This window comes from Heptranchias perlo, chromosome 17 (genome assembly GCF_035084215.1).
Source record: "Heptranchias perlo isolate sHepPer1 chromosome 17, sHepPer1.hap1, whole genome shotgun sequence".
In the NCBI taxonomy this organism is placed as follows: domain Eukaryota; kingdom Metazoa; phylum Chordata; class Chondrichthyes; order Hexanchiformes; family Hexanchidae; genus Heptranchias; species Heptranchias perlo.
In genome coordinates this window covers 12,970,819-12,992,120 of record NC_090341.1, presented here as the reverse complement: position 1 = coordinate 12,992,120, position 21,302 = coordinate 12,970,819, and the positions used below count along the sequence as shown (strand labels likewise).

At 44.4% G+C, this 21,302-nt stretch overlaps 1 protein-coding gene across 1 annotated transcript in view; it reads left to right on the top strand.

Moving 5' to 3' along the window:
* The window catches only part of celsr3 (cadherin, EGF LAG seven-pass G-type receptor 3), a 243,391-nt gene that overhangs the window by 84,818 nt on the left and 137,271 nt on the right, over positions 1-21,302 (top strand). Inside the window, exon 4 of the mRNA XM_067999063.1 lies at positions 14,161-14,276. Within this exon, the coding sequence (XP_067855164.1) occupies positions 14,161-14,276 (116 nt within the window). The remainder of the gene's footprint in view (positions 1-14,160; positions 14,277-21,302) is intronic.

The window sequence follows — 21,302 nt, the reverse complement described above, 5'->3', positions numbered from 1 at the left end:
CTTGCTTTCCCATCCTACATGCAACCCAAAGTCATTTCACAGGCGCTGAGCAGTGCAGTGATATACATGATAGGATTTCTGTCCAGCATGTGCCTCTCCAGTTAAACCAGAAATGGATGGAGAGAGGTGAGCACCAGTTGGGTAAATGATGCTTGGGAACAGTGAGGATGCATTACTTATATTTAAATAAAATAAGCGATACTATTCGTTTTAACGTAATGGCATTTTATTATAGTTGCCTGCTATTTTATTATGTAAAGGATGCAGAGGGTGGGAGTCTTATTAGTTGCCATTTAGATATTTTATCAGCATTTAGCACAAAGAAATAAAATGGGAAGGGGTTTACAGAATCAAATAAATGAAAGGTCATGACTGAATTCTGTCAGAAATGCTAAGTTAACTAATCTACAGAGAAGAAAAACAGACTGTGTTTAATATTTATAAAATGTAACCTTGTTCTGTCCCCATCATTTAGATGTAATCCAACTTAATATTTAAGTGTTTCAAGTTTCAAGGAGAAGAACAAATTGCATTTTTCTTCTTTTGGCTATGGTGATAAATTGGAGAGCATTACACCAAGTGTAAGCCTTGTTACTGAGAAGTATAGCGAATGTCGTTTATGCCTTTGGTCCCAAAGGATCCAAAATGTCATTGCTGGTATGCAGAAGCTAGTTGATGCTAGAATAAAACAAATGAGGTCCTTTATAAATTGACCAAGGGCGGCAATACATTTTTGTGTTAATATGCTGAGCCACAGAGTGATCAGATGTTAGATTTATGCCTGTTGTTTCCTCATACACTGATTTCCTAATAGCAGTTGGCCAACCAAGCTCCTGGGGGAAGGAGGCTGATGGCAGAGAAGAGATGCTTGCCAGCAGGGAAGGAAAATCAAAGTAGTTAATAAGTGCCATCGTTATGCACTATGTTGCAAGAGTGACTTAGGGTAGAAGGTTGGGAGCAGGTAACCAACCCATCATTTTTGCTTGGAAATGGCGCGAGAGCCTAAAGGGGCGATGCTGAAAAAATACAAGAAAAGAACAAAAGGATACTGGGTGGTGCATTGGGATAGAAGCTGGATCTTTACCTCTGGGACCTGGGTTTGAATTGAGGCCGGCCTGCACTTTCTGTGAAATATGTTTGTGCTTTCTCAGCCTGTTTCCTGATTTGCACGGGCCCAAAATGCAGAAAAGTTTCTAACTTGCACTAATTGGCATTTCACTCATGACACCACTAGGTTGCTGATGTAGGAAATGGAAAATGTCACACATTTAGTAGGGGGTACTGTTCTGAAGATAGAGCTGAGGCATATTGTGAGGGCTGAGTAGAAGGAGTTCTACTCTGGATCTAACCATGCTGTACCTGACCTGGGAGTTGTAGGTGCTAGCATTGGGTGTCTGAAATAGGAAAGTGCTCCTTTTCCTAGTACTAAGATCCTCTTCAGAAATTGGAAAAAAAATTAACAACTTGCATTTATATACAAGCATATAAATTGTGAAGAAATGTTCTATGAAAATGTTTACGGTATGGAATAGTTTGTCTCTGCCTGAATTTGAACATAGTCTGGTTGCTTTGCTACCCTTCAACATAAATATTTATACCACTTTTGGGGTATGTATTAAGGAAATTGCACATATGTTAGCCATAATTTTCCAAAGCTCTCTTGATTCGGGAATTGTGCCATTGGATTGCAAAATTGTAAATTATTTAAGAAGGGAAGGAGAGAGAAACTAGGTAACTACAGACTTGACAGTCTAACATGGGGAAGTTACTGGGATCTGTCATCAGGGACAGAGTGACTGAGCACTTGGACAAGCTCGAGCTGATCAGAGAGAGTGAGCATGGATTTGTAAAGAGTAGGTCATGTCTGACTAATCTAGTTGAATTTTTTGAGGAGGTCACTAACATGGTGGACAATGGAGTATCTATTGATGTTATTTATCTAAACTTCCAGAAAGTATTTGATAAGGTTCTGCAGAAGAGATTATTAGTGAAAATGAAAACGCATAGAATTGGAGGCAACCTTGCCACGTAGGTTGGAAATTGGTTGTGAGGTAGGAGACAAGAAAAGGAACATACTCTGATTGGCAGGATGTGCCAAGTGGTGTTCCCAGGGATCTGTAATGGGGCCTCAGCTTTTCACCATATATATAAATAACTGGGATGAAGGAATAGAGAGTTGTATATCCAAGTTTGCAGATGACACTAGGTTAGAAGGCACAGTAATTTGTATAGATGGGAGCAAGAAGTTGTAAGGGACATAGCCAGATTAAGTGATTGGGCAAAACTGTGGCAAATGGAGTTAAATATAGGAAAGTGGGAGGTCACCCACTTTGAATCCAAGAAAGAGATTGGAATATTTTCTTAATGGTGAGAAACTAGAAACTGGAGGAGCAAAGAGAGTCGGGTGTTCATGTACACAAATCATTTAAAGCTAGTGGGCAGATACAAAAAGTAATCAAAAAAGCTAAAGGAATGTTGGTCTTTATCGCAAAGAGGCTGGAATACAAAGGGGTGGAAGTTATGCTTTAGTTGCATAGAGCCTTAGTCAGACCCCATTTGGAGTATTGTGTTCAGTACTGGGCACCACCCCTCAGGAAGGATATATTGGTCTTGGAAGGGGTGCAGTGCAGATTCACCAGAATGATACTAGGGCTTAAAGGGTGAAAATATGAGGACAGGTTGCATAAACTTGGCTTGTATTCCCTTGAGTTTAGAAGGTTGAGGGGTGATCTAATTGATGCCTTTAAAATGACAAAAGGATTCGGCATGGTAGATACAGAGAAGCTATTTCCTCTGGTGGGGGAATCCAGAACATGGGGGCACAATCATAAAATTAGAGCTAGGCCATTCAGGAGTGAAATTAGGAAGCACTTTTTCACACAAAGGGTAATGAAAAAATGGGACTCTCTTTCCCCCCCCCCCTCCCAAAATGCTGTGGATGCTGGGTCAATTGAAATTTTCAAATGATAGATTTTTGTTAGGTAAGGGTATCAAGGGACATAGATCAAAGGCGGGTCAACGGAGTTGAAGTACATATCAGCCATGATCTAATTGAATGGCAGAGCAGTCTCGAAGGGCTGAATGGCCTACTCCTGTTTCTATGTATGTAAATTCCACCTGACTCAAAACTTTGCCTGCCGTATTGTGCCTTGCACTAGATCCTGCTTGCCCATTACCTTGTTCTCACTGGCCTCTGCTGCATTGAATTCAAAATCCTCATCCTCATTTACAAATCCTCCATGTCCTCACCCCATCTTACCTTCTGCAGCCTTATGTCCCAGCCCACAATTTCTGGTCATCTGAAGCTGGGTTCCTCTTCCTCTGTTCCACCATGGGTGGCTGTGTCTTCAGTCATCTTGCTCTACTCTCTGAAAGTCTCTCCCTAAATCCATCCACCTTGCAACCCTTCTCTGTGCCTTCAAAAGCCTCCTCAAAACCTATTTCTTCAACCATGCCTTCAGTCACATCCCCTAACTTTTCTGTTGCTCAACATCTGTTTCTTCACTGAATTGCCTTGGGACACTTACTACATGAAAGGCAATATATCAGTGCAAGTTGTTGTTATCTTTAGTCAAGCCACTCTCTCCATTTAATCATTAAATATTGGTAATTGTTCTGTTCTTTCACTTTCTCCTCATTCCTGATCCACTCTTGCCACCCAGTCCCATTGATCTTTCTGAGCCACTGCTGATCCATTGAAGCTGGCCTTTATTACATTCATTGAGCAATGGCTAAATTTAAGTTTTACTGGCAGTGAGATGCTGTTTTATTTCTGGATTTTTTTGAACAGGCAAAATGTTTTACCTGATTTGCCAGTCAGCATATTCAGTTCTTCCTGAATTTTTCCAATTTTGTCACAGTTGAGCCAAATTAAATTAATTAGTTAACAATCTGCTGGGCTTCCTCAAGCAGAGATAGTGAATAGCACTGCGAACTGCTTTCTTATTTATGTAATAGTTTATCTTTTCAGTATTAGTTACCGATCTCAGGTATTTGCCAGTTTCATTGACATCATCCATTTGTGATAGGTGGCATAACAGCAGCTGCAGACAACTATAACATGGGCTGAATATCTCACAGTTTTGACCGTCATGGCTGGTAAGAGCACAAGATGAATTGTAGAAATTATATTGAGATGTAAACAGACAAGTCTGAGATTTTCAAAACATTCATCAACAATCCAGGTTTAGCAAGTGATGGGGTAAACTTTTGTTATGCAATCTAATGTTTTATGCCAGCATTGAGAGCTGCGTATCTCCATGCTGAGAGTGGCTTCCTGAGGCGCTCAATGGCAGAAATTGTTAGCTGAACAATTCCTGCTGTGCAAGACACACTCGAAAAAAACACTTTTGATGCTACGGTAAGTGCCTCCAAAAGCTGTTGTAAAATCTGAATGAATCATCCTAAAATGTAAAGAAGAGCTGCTGCCTGGTTGAGCTGCATTGTCCAGGCATCTTTCTGTTTGTTCAGTGTGTCTTAGATCTTGAATGGCTGTTTCTTTTTTGGTTAAGAGAGTTGTAGCGATTTATATAATGTCAATGTGTGCCACATGCTTATTGAAATATATTAAATGAGGGAGGGGAGATAGAATTTGTTTATAAATCTGGATATAAACTAATTTTATGTGGTTCCAGTTTACCAATGTGCCAGAAAATGTAATGTACAAATTGCATCAACATAGCACCCACAATTTTTACCCCCAAATGGTTCCAGATTATAAAAACCTTCGGGAAGGTATAACCAATATATAACAGATTTATAATCAGTGCCTTTCCCTGGACTTGTATATAAATCCTAACATAAACTGTGGAAATGTTGAATGGAGCAATGGGCAGCATTTTAGCACCCGCTATCGGGTGCGTTCCTGGCGGGGGTGGCCCCGAAAATCGTGAAATCCCGGAGCGGGACCGGAGCCCGCCTCGAACCCGCTGCACTTCCGGGTTCCCCGCTGACGTGCCGGCGTGTGCGCGCAGCCCCCGCTGGTGGGAATCCCGCAGGCAATTAAAGCCAGCGGGATGCCACTTGAAAGTATTTATTTGGCTTGTTCAGGTCATTAACTGACCTGATTAAGGGATTATGTGAGGAGGGGTGGGATTTTAGAGCAAACTGGGACTGTTTCCTACACTGGGGGAAACACTCCCAGTTCAAATGGACCTGTTGCAGCCATCAGCCTGTGGCAGCTGCAAAGGTCCATTTGACAGGTCGGGGGGGAGACCCTCACTCATTGCAGGAGGCCACTCTGTCACTTGGGACAAAGTTTGGCCTCCACCACCCTCCTCCTGACAATCAAAGTCACCAACTTGCACACTTACCCCGGTGTCCAGACACATGTACCTACCTTGCGGACCCCCTCAGATGTACATCTTCCGGATGGGGGCCGCCGTAGCTGCAGTCATGACCTCCTCGGAGGGCGAACAGCATCACCAGCCTCACCAGCCTCGCCGTCCACCTCTGACACGTGGAGCTCCACAACAGAGTGCTGTGACACATCCACCTGCACAGCAGGAGGGAGGGCTACCGCAGAGAGAGATGCGTCGCAGAGGACACTACCCTCGCCACAGGGTCCACAGACCGAGGCTCAGCTTCCTGGACCTCTCTGAGCAGCAGTGCACACGGAGGCTCAGAGTGACTCGACATGTAGTCATGGACATCTGCAGCCTCCTTCATGCCAAGCTGCTCCTGGCTGGCCCGAACACCATCTTCTTACCTGTCGCTGTCAAAGTCACCACTGCCCTCAACAACCTCTCCTCCGCATCCTTCCAGGGTACAACCGGGGACATCGCCGACGTCTCTCAGCCGTCTGCACAAAAGAGCCCTGCAAATACACCTACACCCACTCTGCAGTGACACAATGGGTGGCATCAGTTGTGGGTCTTTATAGTGATCCTCGGGAAAGGGCATTATTGCACAGACCAGACAAGATTCGCGAAGACATGGCAGTAGTGATGCCAATATAATATGTGAAGTGAGTTGGTCAGAAATTCAATATAAGTAACAACCATGACAAATCCTCAAACACCCTTGTGCATCCCCTTCATGCTCACGACACGTTTGCCTTACGCTGCCTACTGCACATATGTGATGCATGCCCTGTGGCTGCAGCACAGGTAGTGGCAGGTTGAGTGAGGCTGGCCGTGAAAGAGATGCATGAGAGGGTGAGTACGAGACAGAGCCATGAGATTGTATGAGGATTGGGTTGAGTGGTAGTGGCGGGATGAGTACTGGCGAGGTGAGTAGGTGCAGGTAAGATGAGGATGAGGTTTGAGTGGGTATGAGGGGTGATGTGACAGAGTAGTGTTGGCAGTGCAGAAGGAGATGTGGGTTGGGGGCGGTGATGTGGCAGTCGGAGTGTAGGGGAAAGAGTAAGTGTACTCACTTTGGCTGACCTACTGAGGTCATTGGAGCGCCTCCTGCACTGTATGCAGGTGGGCGATATGTTGGTGGTGCAGGTGACCTCTTAGAGTCATAGAGTCATAGAGTTATACAGCACGGATAGAGGCCCTTCGGCCCATCGTGTCCGCGCCGGCCATCAGCCCTGTCTACTCTAATCCCATATTCCAGCATTTGGTCCGTAGCCTTGTATGCTATGGCATTTCAAGTGCTCATCCAAATGCTTCTTGAATGTTGTGAGGGTTCCTGCCTCCACAACCCTTTCAGGCAGTGAGTTCCAGACTCCAACCACCCTCTGGGTGAAAAAGATCTTTCTCAAATCCCCTCTAAACCTCCCGCCTTTTACCTTGAATCTATGTCCCCTTGTTATAGAACCCTCAACGAAGGGAAAAAGCTCCTTAGTATCCATCCTATCTGTGCCCCTCATAATTTTGTACACCTCAATCATGTCCCCCCTCAGCCTCCTCTGCTCCAAGGAAAACAAACCCAATCTTCCCAGTCTCTCTTCATAGCTGAAGCGCTCCAGCCCTGGTAACATCCTGGTGAATCTCCTCTGCACCCTCTCCAAAGCGATCACATCCTTCCTGTAGTGTGGCGACCAGAACTGCACACAGTACTCCAGCTGTGGCCTAACCAGTGTTTTATACAGCTCCATCATAACCTCCTTGCTCTTATATTCTATGCCTCGGCTAATAAAGGCAAGTATCCCATATGCCTTCTTTACCACCTTATCTACCTGTTCTGCCGCCTTCAGCGATCTGTGAACTTGCACACCAAGATCCCTCTGACCCTCTGTCTTGCCTAGGGTCCTCCCATTCATTGTGTATTCCCTTGCCTTGTTAGTCCCTCCAAAGTGCATCAACTCGCACTTTTCCGGGTTAAATTCCATTTGCCACTGTTCCGCCCATCTGACCAACCCATCTATATCGTCCTGCAGACTGAGGCTATCCTCCTCGCTATTTACCACCCTACCAATTTTTGTATCATCAGCGAACTTACTGATCATACCTTTTACATTCATATCCAAGTCATTAATGTAGACCACAAACAGCAAGGGACCCAGCACCGATCCCTGTGGTACCCCACTGGCCACAGGCTTCCACCTCGAGCCAGGCCTTCTTGGTGGCAGAGGCAGGCTGCTTCCTCCCGCCCGCCGGGAGGAAGATCTCTGTCCTCCCCCTCCTCCTCACCCCATGTATTGATACCTGGAGTGAGGCATTATTAAACTGGGAGCAGCCTTCCCCCTGGGCTGCTGCATGCTGTGATATTTTCTGTTTGTTGCAGCATCTGTCAGTGGAGGACTGCCCCTTTAAGTAGAGCTCCTCTAGCTGACAGATCTTACTGCGCATGCGCAGTCCGCCCGACGCGCAGATCAGCAGTGGGGAACCCGGAGGAGCAGGTAAGTGGATCCAATTAGTGGATTGTATGCTACAATCGCGCGGGGAGCTGACTAATTTCACCGGGCGCGTTACCCACGCGCCCGATAGCCCCCCCGCCGAGAGCCCGCAGCCCTGCTAACATCGGGCCCAATGTCTCCCCAAATGAGACGTGAGGATGTGATAACAGGGCACTTAGAAAATATCAATGGGATTAGACAAAGTCAGCATGGATTTATGAAAGGGAAATCATGCTTGACAAACCTACTGGAGTTTTTTGAGGATGTAACTGGTAGAATGGATAAGGGAGAACCAGTGGATGTGGTTATTTGGATTTTCAGAAGGCCTTTGATAACGTCCCACATAAGAGGTTAGTGTGCAAAATTAAAGCACATGGGATTGGTGGTAATATTCTGGCATGGATTGAAAATTGGTTAACAGACAGGAAACAGAGAGTAGGAATAAATGGGTCTTTTTCGGGGTGGCAGGCAGTGACTAGTGGGGTGGACAGTGCTTGGGCCCCAGTTATTCACAATATATATCAATGATTTGGATGAGGGAACCAAATGTAATGTTTCCAAGTTTGCTGACGACACAAAACTAGATGGGATCGTGAGTTGTGAGGAGGATGCAAAGAGGCTTCAAGGCGATTTAGACAAGTTGAATGAGTGGGCAAATACATGGCAGATACAGTATAATGTGGATAAATGTGAAGTTATCCACTTCGGATGGAAAAACAGAAAGGCAGCGTGTTATTTAAATGGTGATAGATTGGGAAATGTTGATGTACAAAGGGACCTGGGTGTCCTTGTACACCTGTCACTGAAAGCAAACATGCAGGTGCAGCAAGCGGTTAGGAAGGCAAATGGTATGTTGGCCTTCATTGCAAGAGGATTTGAGTATAGGAACAAGGATGTCTTACTGCAGTTATACATGGCCTTGGTAAGACCACACCTGGAGTATTGTGTGCAGTTTTGGTCTCCTTACCTAAGAAAGGATATACTTGCCATAGAGGGAGTGCAACGAAGGTTCACCATACTGATTCCTGGGATGGCAGGACTGTCGTATGAGGAGAGGTTTGGTTGACTCGGCCTGTATTCACTCGAGTTTAGCAAAATGAGAGGGGATCTCATTGAAACATATAAAATTCTGACAGGGCTAGACAGACTGGATGCAGGGAGGATGTTTCCCCTGGCTGGGGGGTCCAGAATGAGGGGTCACAGTCTCAGGATACGGGGTAGGACATTTAGGACTGAGATGAGGAGAAATTTCTTCACTCAGAGGGTGGTGAACCTGTGGAATTCTCTACCACAGAAGGCTGTGGAGGCCAAGTCACTGAATATATTTAAGAAGGAACTAGATAGATTTCTAGACACAAAAGGCATCAAGGGGTATGGTATTGAGATAGAGGATCAGCCATGATCATATTGAATGGCGGAGCAGGCTCGAAGGGCCGAATGGCCTATTCTTGCTCCTATTTTCTATGTTTCTATGTTTCAAGCTGGCAGGCAATGTGTTCTAAGGCCTCTTGGATTACTATTCTATAAGTGGTAACCATGAGGTGCACAGCATCGTCTTGGACTGACTGATCTGCCTATTAAAAATATATATTTCCCTCCCTTTTATAGGGGTGGAGGGTGGGCAGGCATGTATTATCTTTGGAGCAACAATCAGAACATTGGACAGGATCAGATACCAAAGGTGCACTACTATTTTGCCTTGCCTGCACTAGTGTGTGTGTCTGTGTTTGCAAAATATCAGATTTCCTAAAAAATCTAATTTTGCATTTTAGCAGTCTATCCAAATGTGGGAGAGGGGAAAATGGAGGCTTTTTTTCTGTCCTGGTCCCCTGTCTTGATCTTAATGTCAACCGTGGCTCAGTGGGTAGCACTCTCACCTCTAACTCAGAAGGTTGTGTGTTCAAGTCCCACTTCAGAGAGATGTAAAAGATCCCATGGCACTATTTCAAAGAAGAGCAGGGATGTTCTCCCTGGTGTCCTGGCCAATATTTATCCCTCAACCAACAACACTAAAACAGATAATCTGGTCATTATCACATTGCTGTTTGTGAGATCTTGCAGTGCGCAAAATGGCTGCTTTGTTTCCTACATTACAACAGTGACTACACTTCAAAAGTACTTCATTGGTTGTACAGCGCTTTGGGATGTTCTGAGGTCATGAGAGGCACGATATAAATGCAAGTTCTTTCCATCCATTTTACTAGAAATGTGGTTTGCTACAGTTGTAGCTGCCAGCAACATATCATTTCAACCTTTGAAATGAAACATAAAAAAATTAAATTCTGAAAATCTTGTATTTACATTCATAAATGATAAAAGGAAGTCTGTGACTCTGTAAAATTAAAATCTTTAAATTAAAGCGGGAAAAAAATGCACCCAACATAATAGCAGAGTATCTCCCGGTAAAACAATGGATAATATTATCAGCCCTCGAAGCTCTCAAAAGCCAGTGTAATCCATTTACGTGTAAAATTAAAATACCAGGTTCTATAAAAAGAAAAGTAATTTGGGAAAACAACACTGGTATTTTGATAACAGTAATGAGGCTAGCTTCATTTTTTGCATTTGTCTTCTTATAAGAAAATAAACACTTAAAACATATAATTTTCTACTTGATTCAGACCTCTAGATACATGTTGCACATGTTGTCAATTTAAGAGACAAATCAAATAGAGGAAATATAGGGAGACATTTTGATTTGTTTTTAATTGTGCTTTTATCCCATTTCATTCACTTTGTTGTGATTTGGTTGGGAAAGTGCACATTCTAATTCCACATTACAAATACAGTGAAATCTTACTAGATGCAATCTGTCAGATGAAAGAAAAGGACTGCTGGTAACCAGATTTGTACGTGCAAAGAGAACAGTCATGAATGAAAGCCTTATTCTTGAAGTACTTGCATCAGGCTTCTATTGTGTTTTCTTGCTACTACCGAGCCAGCAGGGAGGAGGAGAATGATATTCCACAATATCTGAGGCCCCCACTGCTTCCCTACAGGACGAGAGGTTGGGAGGGAGAATCAATCCTAGATTGCATTGACTCTCTCTCCCGTGCCGCCTTGTGTTCTGCTTAGGTTGATTTTGCTGCTTGGAAGCAGCTAGCCTACAAACCCGTTTGGTTGAAGTTGCGAGAATGGGCTGGAGAGATCAAGAAAAAGAGGCAAAATACCGTTTTTTAAAAAAAAAATTGTGAAAAAAGTGACCTGTTGAAAATAAATCTTCAGTCTAGCTTCCTGCATAGCTTATACAGCATTTTATTGGACAATTTTTTTGCCTCGCCATTTTCCTTCATATTATAGTATGGTACAGCACAGGATGAGGCCATTTGGCCCATCGTGCCTGTGCCAGCTCTTTAAAAGTGCCATCCAATTAGTTCAATTCCCCTGCTCTTTCCCCATAGCCCTGTAAATGTTTTCCCTTCATGCATTTATCCAATTCCCTTTTGAAAGTTACTATTCAATCTGTTCCCTTTCAGGCAGTTCAGGCATTCCAGATCATTACAACTCGCTGCGTAAAAAAAATGGTTTTCTCATGTCACCTTTTGCCGATCACCTTAAATCAGTGTCCTCTTCTTACCGACGCTTCTGCCACTGCCACTGGAAACAGTTTCTCCTTATTTACTCTATCAAAACCGTTCATGATTTTGAATACCTCTATCAAATCTCCTCTTAACCTTCTCTGTTCTAAGGAGAACAACCCTAGCTTCTCCAGTCTCTCCACATAACTGAAGTCCCTCATCCCTGGTACCATTCTAGTAAATCTCTTCTGCACCCTTTTAAAGGCCTTGACGTCTTACCGAAAGTGTGGTGCCCAGAATTGAACACCATGCTCCAGCTGAGGCCTAATCAGTGCTTTTTACCATTTAGCATAACTTCCTTGCTTTTGTACTCTATGCCAATATTAATAAAGTCCAGGATCCCATTTGCTTTTTTAACAGCCTTCTCAACTTGTCCTGCGACCTTCAAAGATTTGGGTACATACACCCCCAGGCCTCTCTGTTCCTGCACTCCCTTTAAAATTGTACCATTTAGTTTATATTGCCTCTCCTCATTCTTCCTACCAATATGTATCACTTCACACTTCTCTGCGTTAAATTTCATCTGCCCATTTCACCAGTCTATCTGTGTCCTCCTGAAGACTGTTACTATTCTCCACATTGTTTACTACATTTCTGAGTTTCGTGTCAACTGCAAACTTTGAAATTATACCCTGTATACCCAAATCCAGATCATTAATATATATCAAAAAGAGCACTGGTCCTATATCTGACCCCTAGGGAACACCACTGTATACTTCCCTCCAGTCTGAAAAACAACCATTTACCACTACTCTCTGCTTTCTAACCCTCAGCCAATTTTGTATCCACACTGCCACTGTCCCTTTAATCCCATGAGCTTTAATTTTTCTAATAAGTCTATTATGTGGTACTTTATGATATGTTTCTCTGCTAATCTAGATATTTTTATATTTGGGAAATAGTTCTGTCCTGTGGCACATATTATTTGAATGTGGCTGACAGTGACCCAGTGGTTGCTTTTACAACATGATACGGTACATGAAAAAAAGTAGCAAGCTGATTCAGTCTGGTAGTTGGAGCAATAAAACATTGAAGGTCATTAGTCCATTTACCAACCTTGACTGACATTCAAACCACTTATTGAGAAGTTTGCTAGTTCTTGATGGTGCAAAATTGAGCATTATTCATCAGCAGCCCTCTCCTTCCTGAGTAACAATTGTTGAACAATTGGTTGTGCCCTATATAAATGTACTCTTTGTCAGCCTAACGTAGTAGCCCCAAACCACCCAAAAAACACCTCAGAAGTGTGATAGAATACTTTCCATTTGCCTGGAAGGGTGCAGCTGCATCAGCACTGAAGAAGCTCGACAGCATTCAGGACAAAACAGTCCGCTTGATCGGCACATCACCCACTAGCCTAAATATTCGCCACCGGCGTACTGTGGTTGCAGTGTGTACTCTACTATTTACATGATGCGCTGCAGCAACTTGCTAAGGCTTCTTCGGCAGCACCTCCCAAACCCGTGACCTCCACCACCTAGAAGGACAAGGGCGGCAGATGCATGGGAACACCATCACCTTCAAGTTGCCCTCCGTCGCTAACCATCTTGACTTGGGCATATATCACTGTTTCTTCATCGTCTCTGGATCAAAATCCTGGAACTCCCTACCCAACAGCATTGTGCGAGCACCTTCATCACACGGACTGGAACGGTTCAAAAACAACTAGGAATGGGCAATAATTGCCAGCCTTACCAGTGATGACCACATCCCAAAAATGAATAATTTTTTTAAAAAGTCTGCAGTGCTCAGACTGTCACTTGCTTACAGCCTAATGAGTAAATGTGCAGTCACTGGAGACAGTACTGTTACAACATTGGGAAGAAAGTAAGAAAGATAAAAATGGTATATTGAACATATTAAAAGAATACTTGGTGTCATTGAGCAGAACTTCATGACATTGCTGAAAGGAAGCATATATTTTACAAAAGTGCCTCATCACAGACATGATCACAAAATGAAGCATTTCATGAAGAAAGCACGACGTCAGCCCCTCCTGATGGGAACCATGCTTGTGCAGAATCCTCAGAGGGGAATGTTTGTTACTTTGGTCAGAGGGAGAGGGGTCTGCATCCAAGGCTGGAGCAATAGCCTCTCTAACACAATAAGCCCATAGCTAGAGAGGGACATTTTGTACCCATGTTGAGAGATGAGATCGTTGGTAATTGGATGAAATGCATAGAGCAAGAAGCTTCTATGCTTAGGGCCAAAGAGGGGAGTCTCTGTAATTGGGTAAATCCCATAGCCGGAAAGAGGAGCTTCTATACTGGTATGTAAACCATGCGCCATCATGAACCTCACAGCCAGAGAAGGGAGTTGCTGTACGTATGTGAACTTCATGTCCAAAGAGGAGATTGGTGACTAGTGTGATTTCCCATGTCTGGAGAAGGATTAACTGTACCTACGTGGAGTGCAGGGTATACTACACTAGGCTACACACTAAAATAAATCTCATGTATATGGGCCATGAATGAAAGCTTTTATCAGGTAGTCTCCGTCAGTCTGTCTGTATCAGTCACTCGCCATTGTTTATGCTCAGCTGAGAGATTCTGGATTCACTTCACTTTATAGGTCAGTGATAAACTGCCTTCATATGAAGCCGCTGGACCTGTCAGAGTGAGACCATTAGTTCAATGTTGTGATTTGTTTGTCAGTAAGGATTACAGGTCAGGGAGAGCTCTTGGCAGAATTTTAGTGACAGATCAGATTCACACGCTCCTTGCCCACGATGTTGTGAAAGAGAGTGCCAGAAATAGAAATACATTTCATTACTGAATCTGTTGTCTGTACTTTCAGGTTCGCTACACAAGAAAATAATGGCCTCCTGTTCTACAATGGGCGATTTAATGAAAAACATGATTTTATTGCAGCAGAAATCATTGACGGACAGGTCCAGCTGAAGTATTCAACAGGTTTGTACAAAACATATTTATGCATTAAACATTCAATTCAATTACATCAGTACCTGATCTGGGAATAGATTCCCATTATTTATTGAGTCACTTCCAGTCAATTCTATGGGATCTCATAGAATTCCATATCCATTCTGTGGAATGTCAGATTAAACTACTATTCCAATCCTTAGGAGCTACCTATTCGAATTTGTAAACCATAACAGTATGCTGTGATACAGTCAGTTACTCCCAGCACATACCTGATCTAGGAATGTACTTCCAGTGATACAAACCCTTTCCTCTTCTCCCCTATTACATAGACATCAAATGGACCAAACCAGTTCCCACTCAGTCCAGTTGTAGAGCATTCTAATGGAATACGTCAATTCCTATTCTCTACAATTCTAGTGGACCAATTCACAGCCCTATTACATCGAATTCTAATGGATCTAACTACTTCCTGTTGTATAGAGCTCTTGATACAAGCACAGAATTTAAATACAAATAGAATCTAACTTTAATGTAGAGCTCAATAAGTATAGTCAACCTATTGTCAAATTTCATCAGATGCATGTGATATCATACTGACGCAATGTTATATGCACATTCATAGAGTTCTTTCTCTGCTATTTGAATAGACAAACAAGTTACAATAATATGACACACATTTCTGTGCTATAATTCATTTTTCTGCTGAGTTGGGGGAGAAGTGAAAGAAAAGTTCTGATCTTATGTAAATAGTCCAGAGGTTCAATCTGTTGCAGACCTCATTTTTAAAGTTATGCTAAAATGTTGTTCCAGAAACATTGGTAAGGGGATACAATTCTTAACATTATCGCAACCATACCTCTCATACTTTAGAGGGTGGAGGGGAGGAGGGTGGGGCAGGAGGTGGCAATGCCCCACACACTGTTGATGAAAATAATTTTTTTATGACTTTTGCCCAACAGGAGAACTTTTCTACCCAGTACGTAGCAAGCCCAACAAGGTGGGGGGCAGTTCTGCGCTTAGACCATAAGAGTAGGCCATTCAGCCCCTCGAGCCTGCTCTGCCATTTAATGAGATCATGGCTGATCTGATTTTTACCTCAACTCCACTTTCCTGCCCTTTCCCCATATCCTTTGACTCCCTTGCTGATCAAAAATTTGTCTAACTCAGCCTTGAATGTATTCAATGACTCAGGCTCCACAGCTTTTTGGGGTAAAGAATTCCAAAGATTCACGACCCTCTGGGAGAAGAAATTCCTCCTCATTTCCGTCTTAAACGGGCGACCCCTTATTCTGAGACTCTGCCCCCTAGTTTTAGATTCCCCCATGAGGGGTAACATCCTCTCAGCATCTACCCTATCGAGTCCCCCTCAGAATTTTGTATGTTTCAATAAGATCTCCTCTCATTCTTCTAAACTCCAATGAGTATAGACCCAACCTGTTCAATCTTTCCTCATAAGACAACCCTTCCATACCCGGAATCAACCTAGTGAACCTTCTCTGAACTGCCTCCAATGCAAGTATGTCCGTCCTTAAATAAGGGCACCAGAACTGTACGCAGTACTCCAGGTGTGGTCCCACCAGCACCCTGTACAGTTGTAGCATGACTTCCCTGATTTTATACTCCACCCCCCTAGAAATAAAGGCCAATATTCCGTTTGCCTTTCAGATTACCTGCTGCACCTGCATGTTCACTTTTTGTGTTTCATGTACGAGGACACCCAGATCCCTCTGTACCGCAGCATTTTGTAGTATTTCTCCATTCAAATAATATTTTGCTTTTTTATTATTCCTCCCAAAGTGGATGACTTCACATTTTCCCACATTATATTCCATCTGCCAAATTTTAGCCCATTCGCTTAACCTGTCAATATCCCTTTGCAGACACTTTGTGTCCTCATCGCAACTTGCTTTTCCACCTATCTTTGTATCACCAGCAAATTTGGCCACAAGACACTCTGTTCCTTCATCCAAGTCATTGATATATATTGTAAATAGTTGAGGCCCCAGCACTGATCCCTGCGGCACCCCACTAGTTACAGATTGCCATTTTGAAAATGACCCTTTTATCCCGACTCTTTGTTTTCTGTTAGTTAGCCAATCCTCTATCCATGCCAGTACATTACCCCCAACACCATGAGCTCTTATCTTGTGCAGTAATCTTTTATGTGGCACCTTATCGAATGCCTTTTGGAAATCCAAATATACTGCATCCATTGGTTCCCCTTTATCCACACTGCCCGTTACTTCCTCAAAGAACTGTAATAAATTTGTCAGACATGATTTCCCCTTCATAAAACCATGTTGACTCTCCTTGATTGTATTATGAGTCTCCAAATGTCTTGCTTCTACTTCCTTGATAATGGATTCTAGCATTTTCCCAATGACAGATGTTAGGCCAACTGGTCTATAGTTACCTGCTTTCTGTCTTGCTCGCTTCTTGAATAGGGGTGTTACGTTTGCGGTTTTCCAATCCGATGGGACCTTTCCAGAATCTAGTGAATTCTGGAAGATTACAACCAATGCATCCACTATCTCTGTAGCCACTACCTTTAAGACCCTCGGATGCAAGCCATCAGGTCCAGGGGACTTGTCAGCCTTTAGACCCATTAGTTTACCTAGTACTTTTTCTCTAGTGATTGTTTTTAGTTCCTCCCTCCTCTTTGCCCCTTGATTTTCTACTATTATTCGTATGTTATTAGCGCCTTCTACTGTGAAGACAGATATAAAATATCTGTTCAATTCCTTTGCCATTTCCTTGTTTTCCATTTTTATTTCCCCAGTCTCATCCTCTAAGGGACCAATGTTTACTTTAGCTACCCTCTTCCTTTTTATATACTTGTAGAAGCTTTTACTGTCAGTTTTTATATTTCTTTCTAGTTTACCCTCATAATTTATTTTCTCCCTCTTTATTATTCTTTTAGTCATCCTTTGCTGGTTTTTAAAGTTTTCCCAATCTTCGGGCTTACCAGTAATCTTTGCCATGTTGTATGCTTTTTCTTTTAACCTGATACCATCCTTGACTTCCTTAGTTAGCCATGGTTCGTTTACCCTTTTTGTGGAGTCTTTCCTCCTCACAGGGATATATTTTTGTTGTGAGTCATAAAATATCTTTTTAAATGTTTTCCACTGCTTATCCACCATCATACCATCTAATCTGTTTACCCAGTCCACTTTAGCCAATTCCGCCATTATTGCCCTTATTTAAGTTTAATACAGTAGTTCCAGACCCAAGATCCTCGCTCTCGAACTGGATGTGAAATTCTATCATGTTATGATCACTGCTTCCCAAGGGATCCTTTACTTTGAGATCATTAATTAATCCTGTTTCGTTATCCATTACCAGATCCAAAAAGGCCTGTTCCCTGGTTGGTTCTCCGACGTATTGATCTAAGAAACAGTCCCTAATACACTCTGTGAACTCCTCCTCAAGGCTATTTTTGCTAATTTGATTTGTCCAATCTATGTGAAAGTTAAAATCGCCCATGATTATTGCATTACCTTTTTTACAAGCCTCCCTTATTTCCTGATTAATATTTTGCCCTACAGTGTAGCTACTGTTAGAGGGCCTATATACTACTCCCACCAGTGATTTCTTTCCCTTACCCATTTGTTTCTATTTGTGCCGTCAATTCATCTATCTTATTATGAATGCTGCCCCATTTGCTATTGCACTCTTATGTTTGTATGCTCTGTCCCTTCCTGACATACTCTGTTTATCATTACACCCATCACTTTCCTGTACTACTTCCTTGTCTTTTCTCTTTATCAATCTAAACTTCACCCCACCTGAGCCCTCCCCCCACCTCTATTTAGTTTAAAACCTTCTCTACTGCCCTAGTTATTCGGTTTGCCAGATCACTGGTTCAGGTGAAGCCCATCCCAACGGAACAGCTCCCCTTTTCCCCAGTACTGGTGCCAGTGCCCTATGAATGGAAACCCACTTCTCCCACACCAATCTTTGAGCCAGGCATTCATCTCTCTGATCTGATTTACCATGTGCCAATTTGCTTGTGGCTCATGTAATCGGAGATTATCACCTTTGTGGTTCTGCTTTTTAATTTAGCCCCTAGCTGCTCAAACTCGCTCAGCAGTACCTCTTTCTTAGTCCTACCTACGTTGTTAGTACCTACGTGGACCATGACAACTGGATCCTCCCCTCCCATTCCAAGTTTCTCTCCATCACTGAGGAGATGTCCTTTACCCTGGCGCCGGGTAGGCAACACAGCCTTTGGGACTTTCGCTCTTAGCTGCAGAGAACAGTGTCTAACCCCTGAACTATACTGTCGCCTACTACAACCACATTCCTTTTTACTCCCCCACTTGAACGGCCCCCTGAACCACAGTGCCGTGGCCAGTTTGCTCATCCTCCCTGCACTTGTCCACAAGGGCTGCAAGAACCTCGTATCTATTGGTCAAGCGCAGAGGCTGAGGCTTCTGCAATGCTACCTCCTGGATCCCCGTACCTGCCTCACTCGCAGTCACACCATCCTGTCCCTGACCACGTGCCAATTCTACAGTATTTAGTCTAAGGGGCGTGACTACTTCTTGGATCAAAGTGTCCAGGTAACTTTCTCCCTCCCTGATGCATCGCAATGTCAGCAGCTCGGACTCCAGCTCCTCAGCTCGGAGCCGAAGTTCCTCGAGCTGCAGACACTAACGGCAGATGTAGTCACCATGGACAAAACTGTCCAGTAGCTTCTACATATTGCAGCTGCAGCACATCTCCTGCCCTGTCTTAACTATTTTATTTATTTAATTGATTACTACAATGCCAATCAAATTATTTTTAGGTTGAACCAACTACTGGCCTTGTTTAATTTATTAAATTAAGTTTAGTTTTTTTTTAATTTAGTTTTATGCTCTAAGTTACTTAGCCCACAGCCCTAAGAAAGAAGATAACAGAAGAGATACTCACTGCCAACCACCTGTGACGTCACACTGCAGTTTTGTTTTGTTGTTGCTGTGACACGCTCTCGGTCCGCTCCTCTCTGCTCTCGGTCCGCTCCTCTCTGCTCTCGGTCCGCTCCTCTCTGCTCTCGGTCCGCTCCTCTCTGCTCTCGGTCCGCTCCTCTCTGCTCTCGGTCTGCTCCTCTCTGCTCTCGGTCCGCTCCTCTCTGCTCTCGGTCCGCTCCTCTCTGCTCTCGGTCCGCTCCTCTCTGCTCTCGGTCCGCTCCTCTCTGCTCTCGGTCCGCTCCTCTCTGCTCTCGGTCCGCTCCTCTCTGCTCTCGGTCCGCTCCTCTCTGCTCTCGGTCCGCTCCTCTCTGCTCTCGGTCCGCTCCTCTCTGCTCTCGGTCCGCTCCTCTCTGCTCTCGGTCCGCTCCTCTCTGCTCTCGGTCCGCTCCTCTCTGCTCTCGGTCCGCTCCTCTCTGCTCTCGGTCCGCTCCTCTCTGCTCTCGGTCCGTTCCTCTCTGCTCTCGGTCCGCTCCTCTCTGCTCTCGGTCCGCTCCTCTCTGCTCTCGTTCCGCTCCTCTCTGCTCTCGGTCCGCTCCTCTCTGCTCTCGGTCCGCTCCTCTCTGCTCTCGGTCCGCTCCTCTCTGCTCTCGGTCCGCTCCTCTCTGCTCTCGGTCTGCTCCTCTCTGCTCTCGGTCCGCTCCTCTCTGCTCTCGGTCCGCTCCTCTCTGCTCTCGGTCCGCTCCTCTCTGCTCTCGGTCCGTTCCTCTCTGCTCTCGGTCCGCTCCTCTCTGCTCTCGGTCTGCTCCTCTCCGCTGATTAATCAAATGCACCTCACCCCTTACTGCACCAAATCTCCTCCTCACCAAATTCCCAATTATAGCTCTGTCGATACCAGACTCCGTCGATAGCTGCTACTCCGTGCTCCCTCACTCCATTCTGGACTTAGTTCTATGGAATGAAGCTGGGCAGATAGAACGAGTATCAGTGGAAGAGCATTTTGCTGGTAGTGATCATAATTCAGTTAGATTTAGCATAATTATGGAAAAGGACAAAGATAGAACAGGGGTAAAAGTTCTCAACTGGGAAAAGGCTAATTTTACCAAGCAACAAGGTGATTTAGAAAAAGTGGATTGGAAACAGCTACTTGAAGGTAAATTAGTGTCAGAGCAGTGGGAGGCATTCAAGGGAGATAGTGAGGGTTCAGAACAAACATGTTCCCAAAAAGAAAAAGCGTGGGGCTGCTGAGTCTATAGCCCCCTGGATGACAAGGAGCATACAGGGTAGGATACAGCAAAAAAGGGAAGCTTATGTCAGAACCCGAGAGCGCAATACTGCAGAAAGCCGAGAGGAGTATAGAAAGAGCAGAGGTGAAATTAAAAAGGAAATTCGGAAAGTAAAGAGAGGGCATGAAAAAATACTGATAAATAAAATCAAGGAAAACCCAAAGATGTTTTATAAATACATAAAGTGCAAGAGAATAACTAAGGAAAGAGTAGGGCCTATTAGAAACCAAAAAGGTAACTTATGTGTGGAGGCGGAAGATGTGGGTATGTTGTTAATGAATACTTTGGGCTTGATATTAGCAGGGCGGCGGGGGGTCTATTGGGCGCGTGGGTAAGGCGCCTGGTGAAATCAGTCTGCCCTGCGCGCAATCGCAGGCTAATTGGATTCACTTACCTGGTCTTCCAGGTTCCCCGCTGCTGAGCAGTGCGTCGGGCGGACTGCGCATGCACAGTAAGGTCTGTCAGCTGGAGGAGCTCTATTCAAAGGGGCAGTCCTCCACTGACTGATGCTGCAAGAAATTGGAAAAATTACAGCATGGAGCAGCCCAGGGGGGAAGGCTGCTCCCAGGTTTAATGATGCCTCACTCCAGGTATCATTGGAGGGGGTGAGGAGGAGGGGGAGGACAGAGATCTCCCCCCCCCCCCCCCCCCCCCCTCCCCCCCCGGCGGGCAGGAGGAAGCAGCCTGCCTCTGCCACCAAGAAGGCTTGGCTCAAGGTGGCAGAGGAGGTCACCAGCACCACCAACATATCGCGCACCTGCATACATTGCAGGAGGCGCTGCAATGACCTAAGTAGGTCAGCCAAAGTGAGTACACTTACTCATTCCCCTGCACTCCGTCTGCCACATCACCGCCCCCACCCCACATCTCCTTCTGCA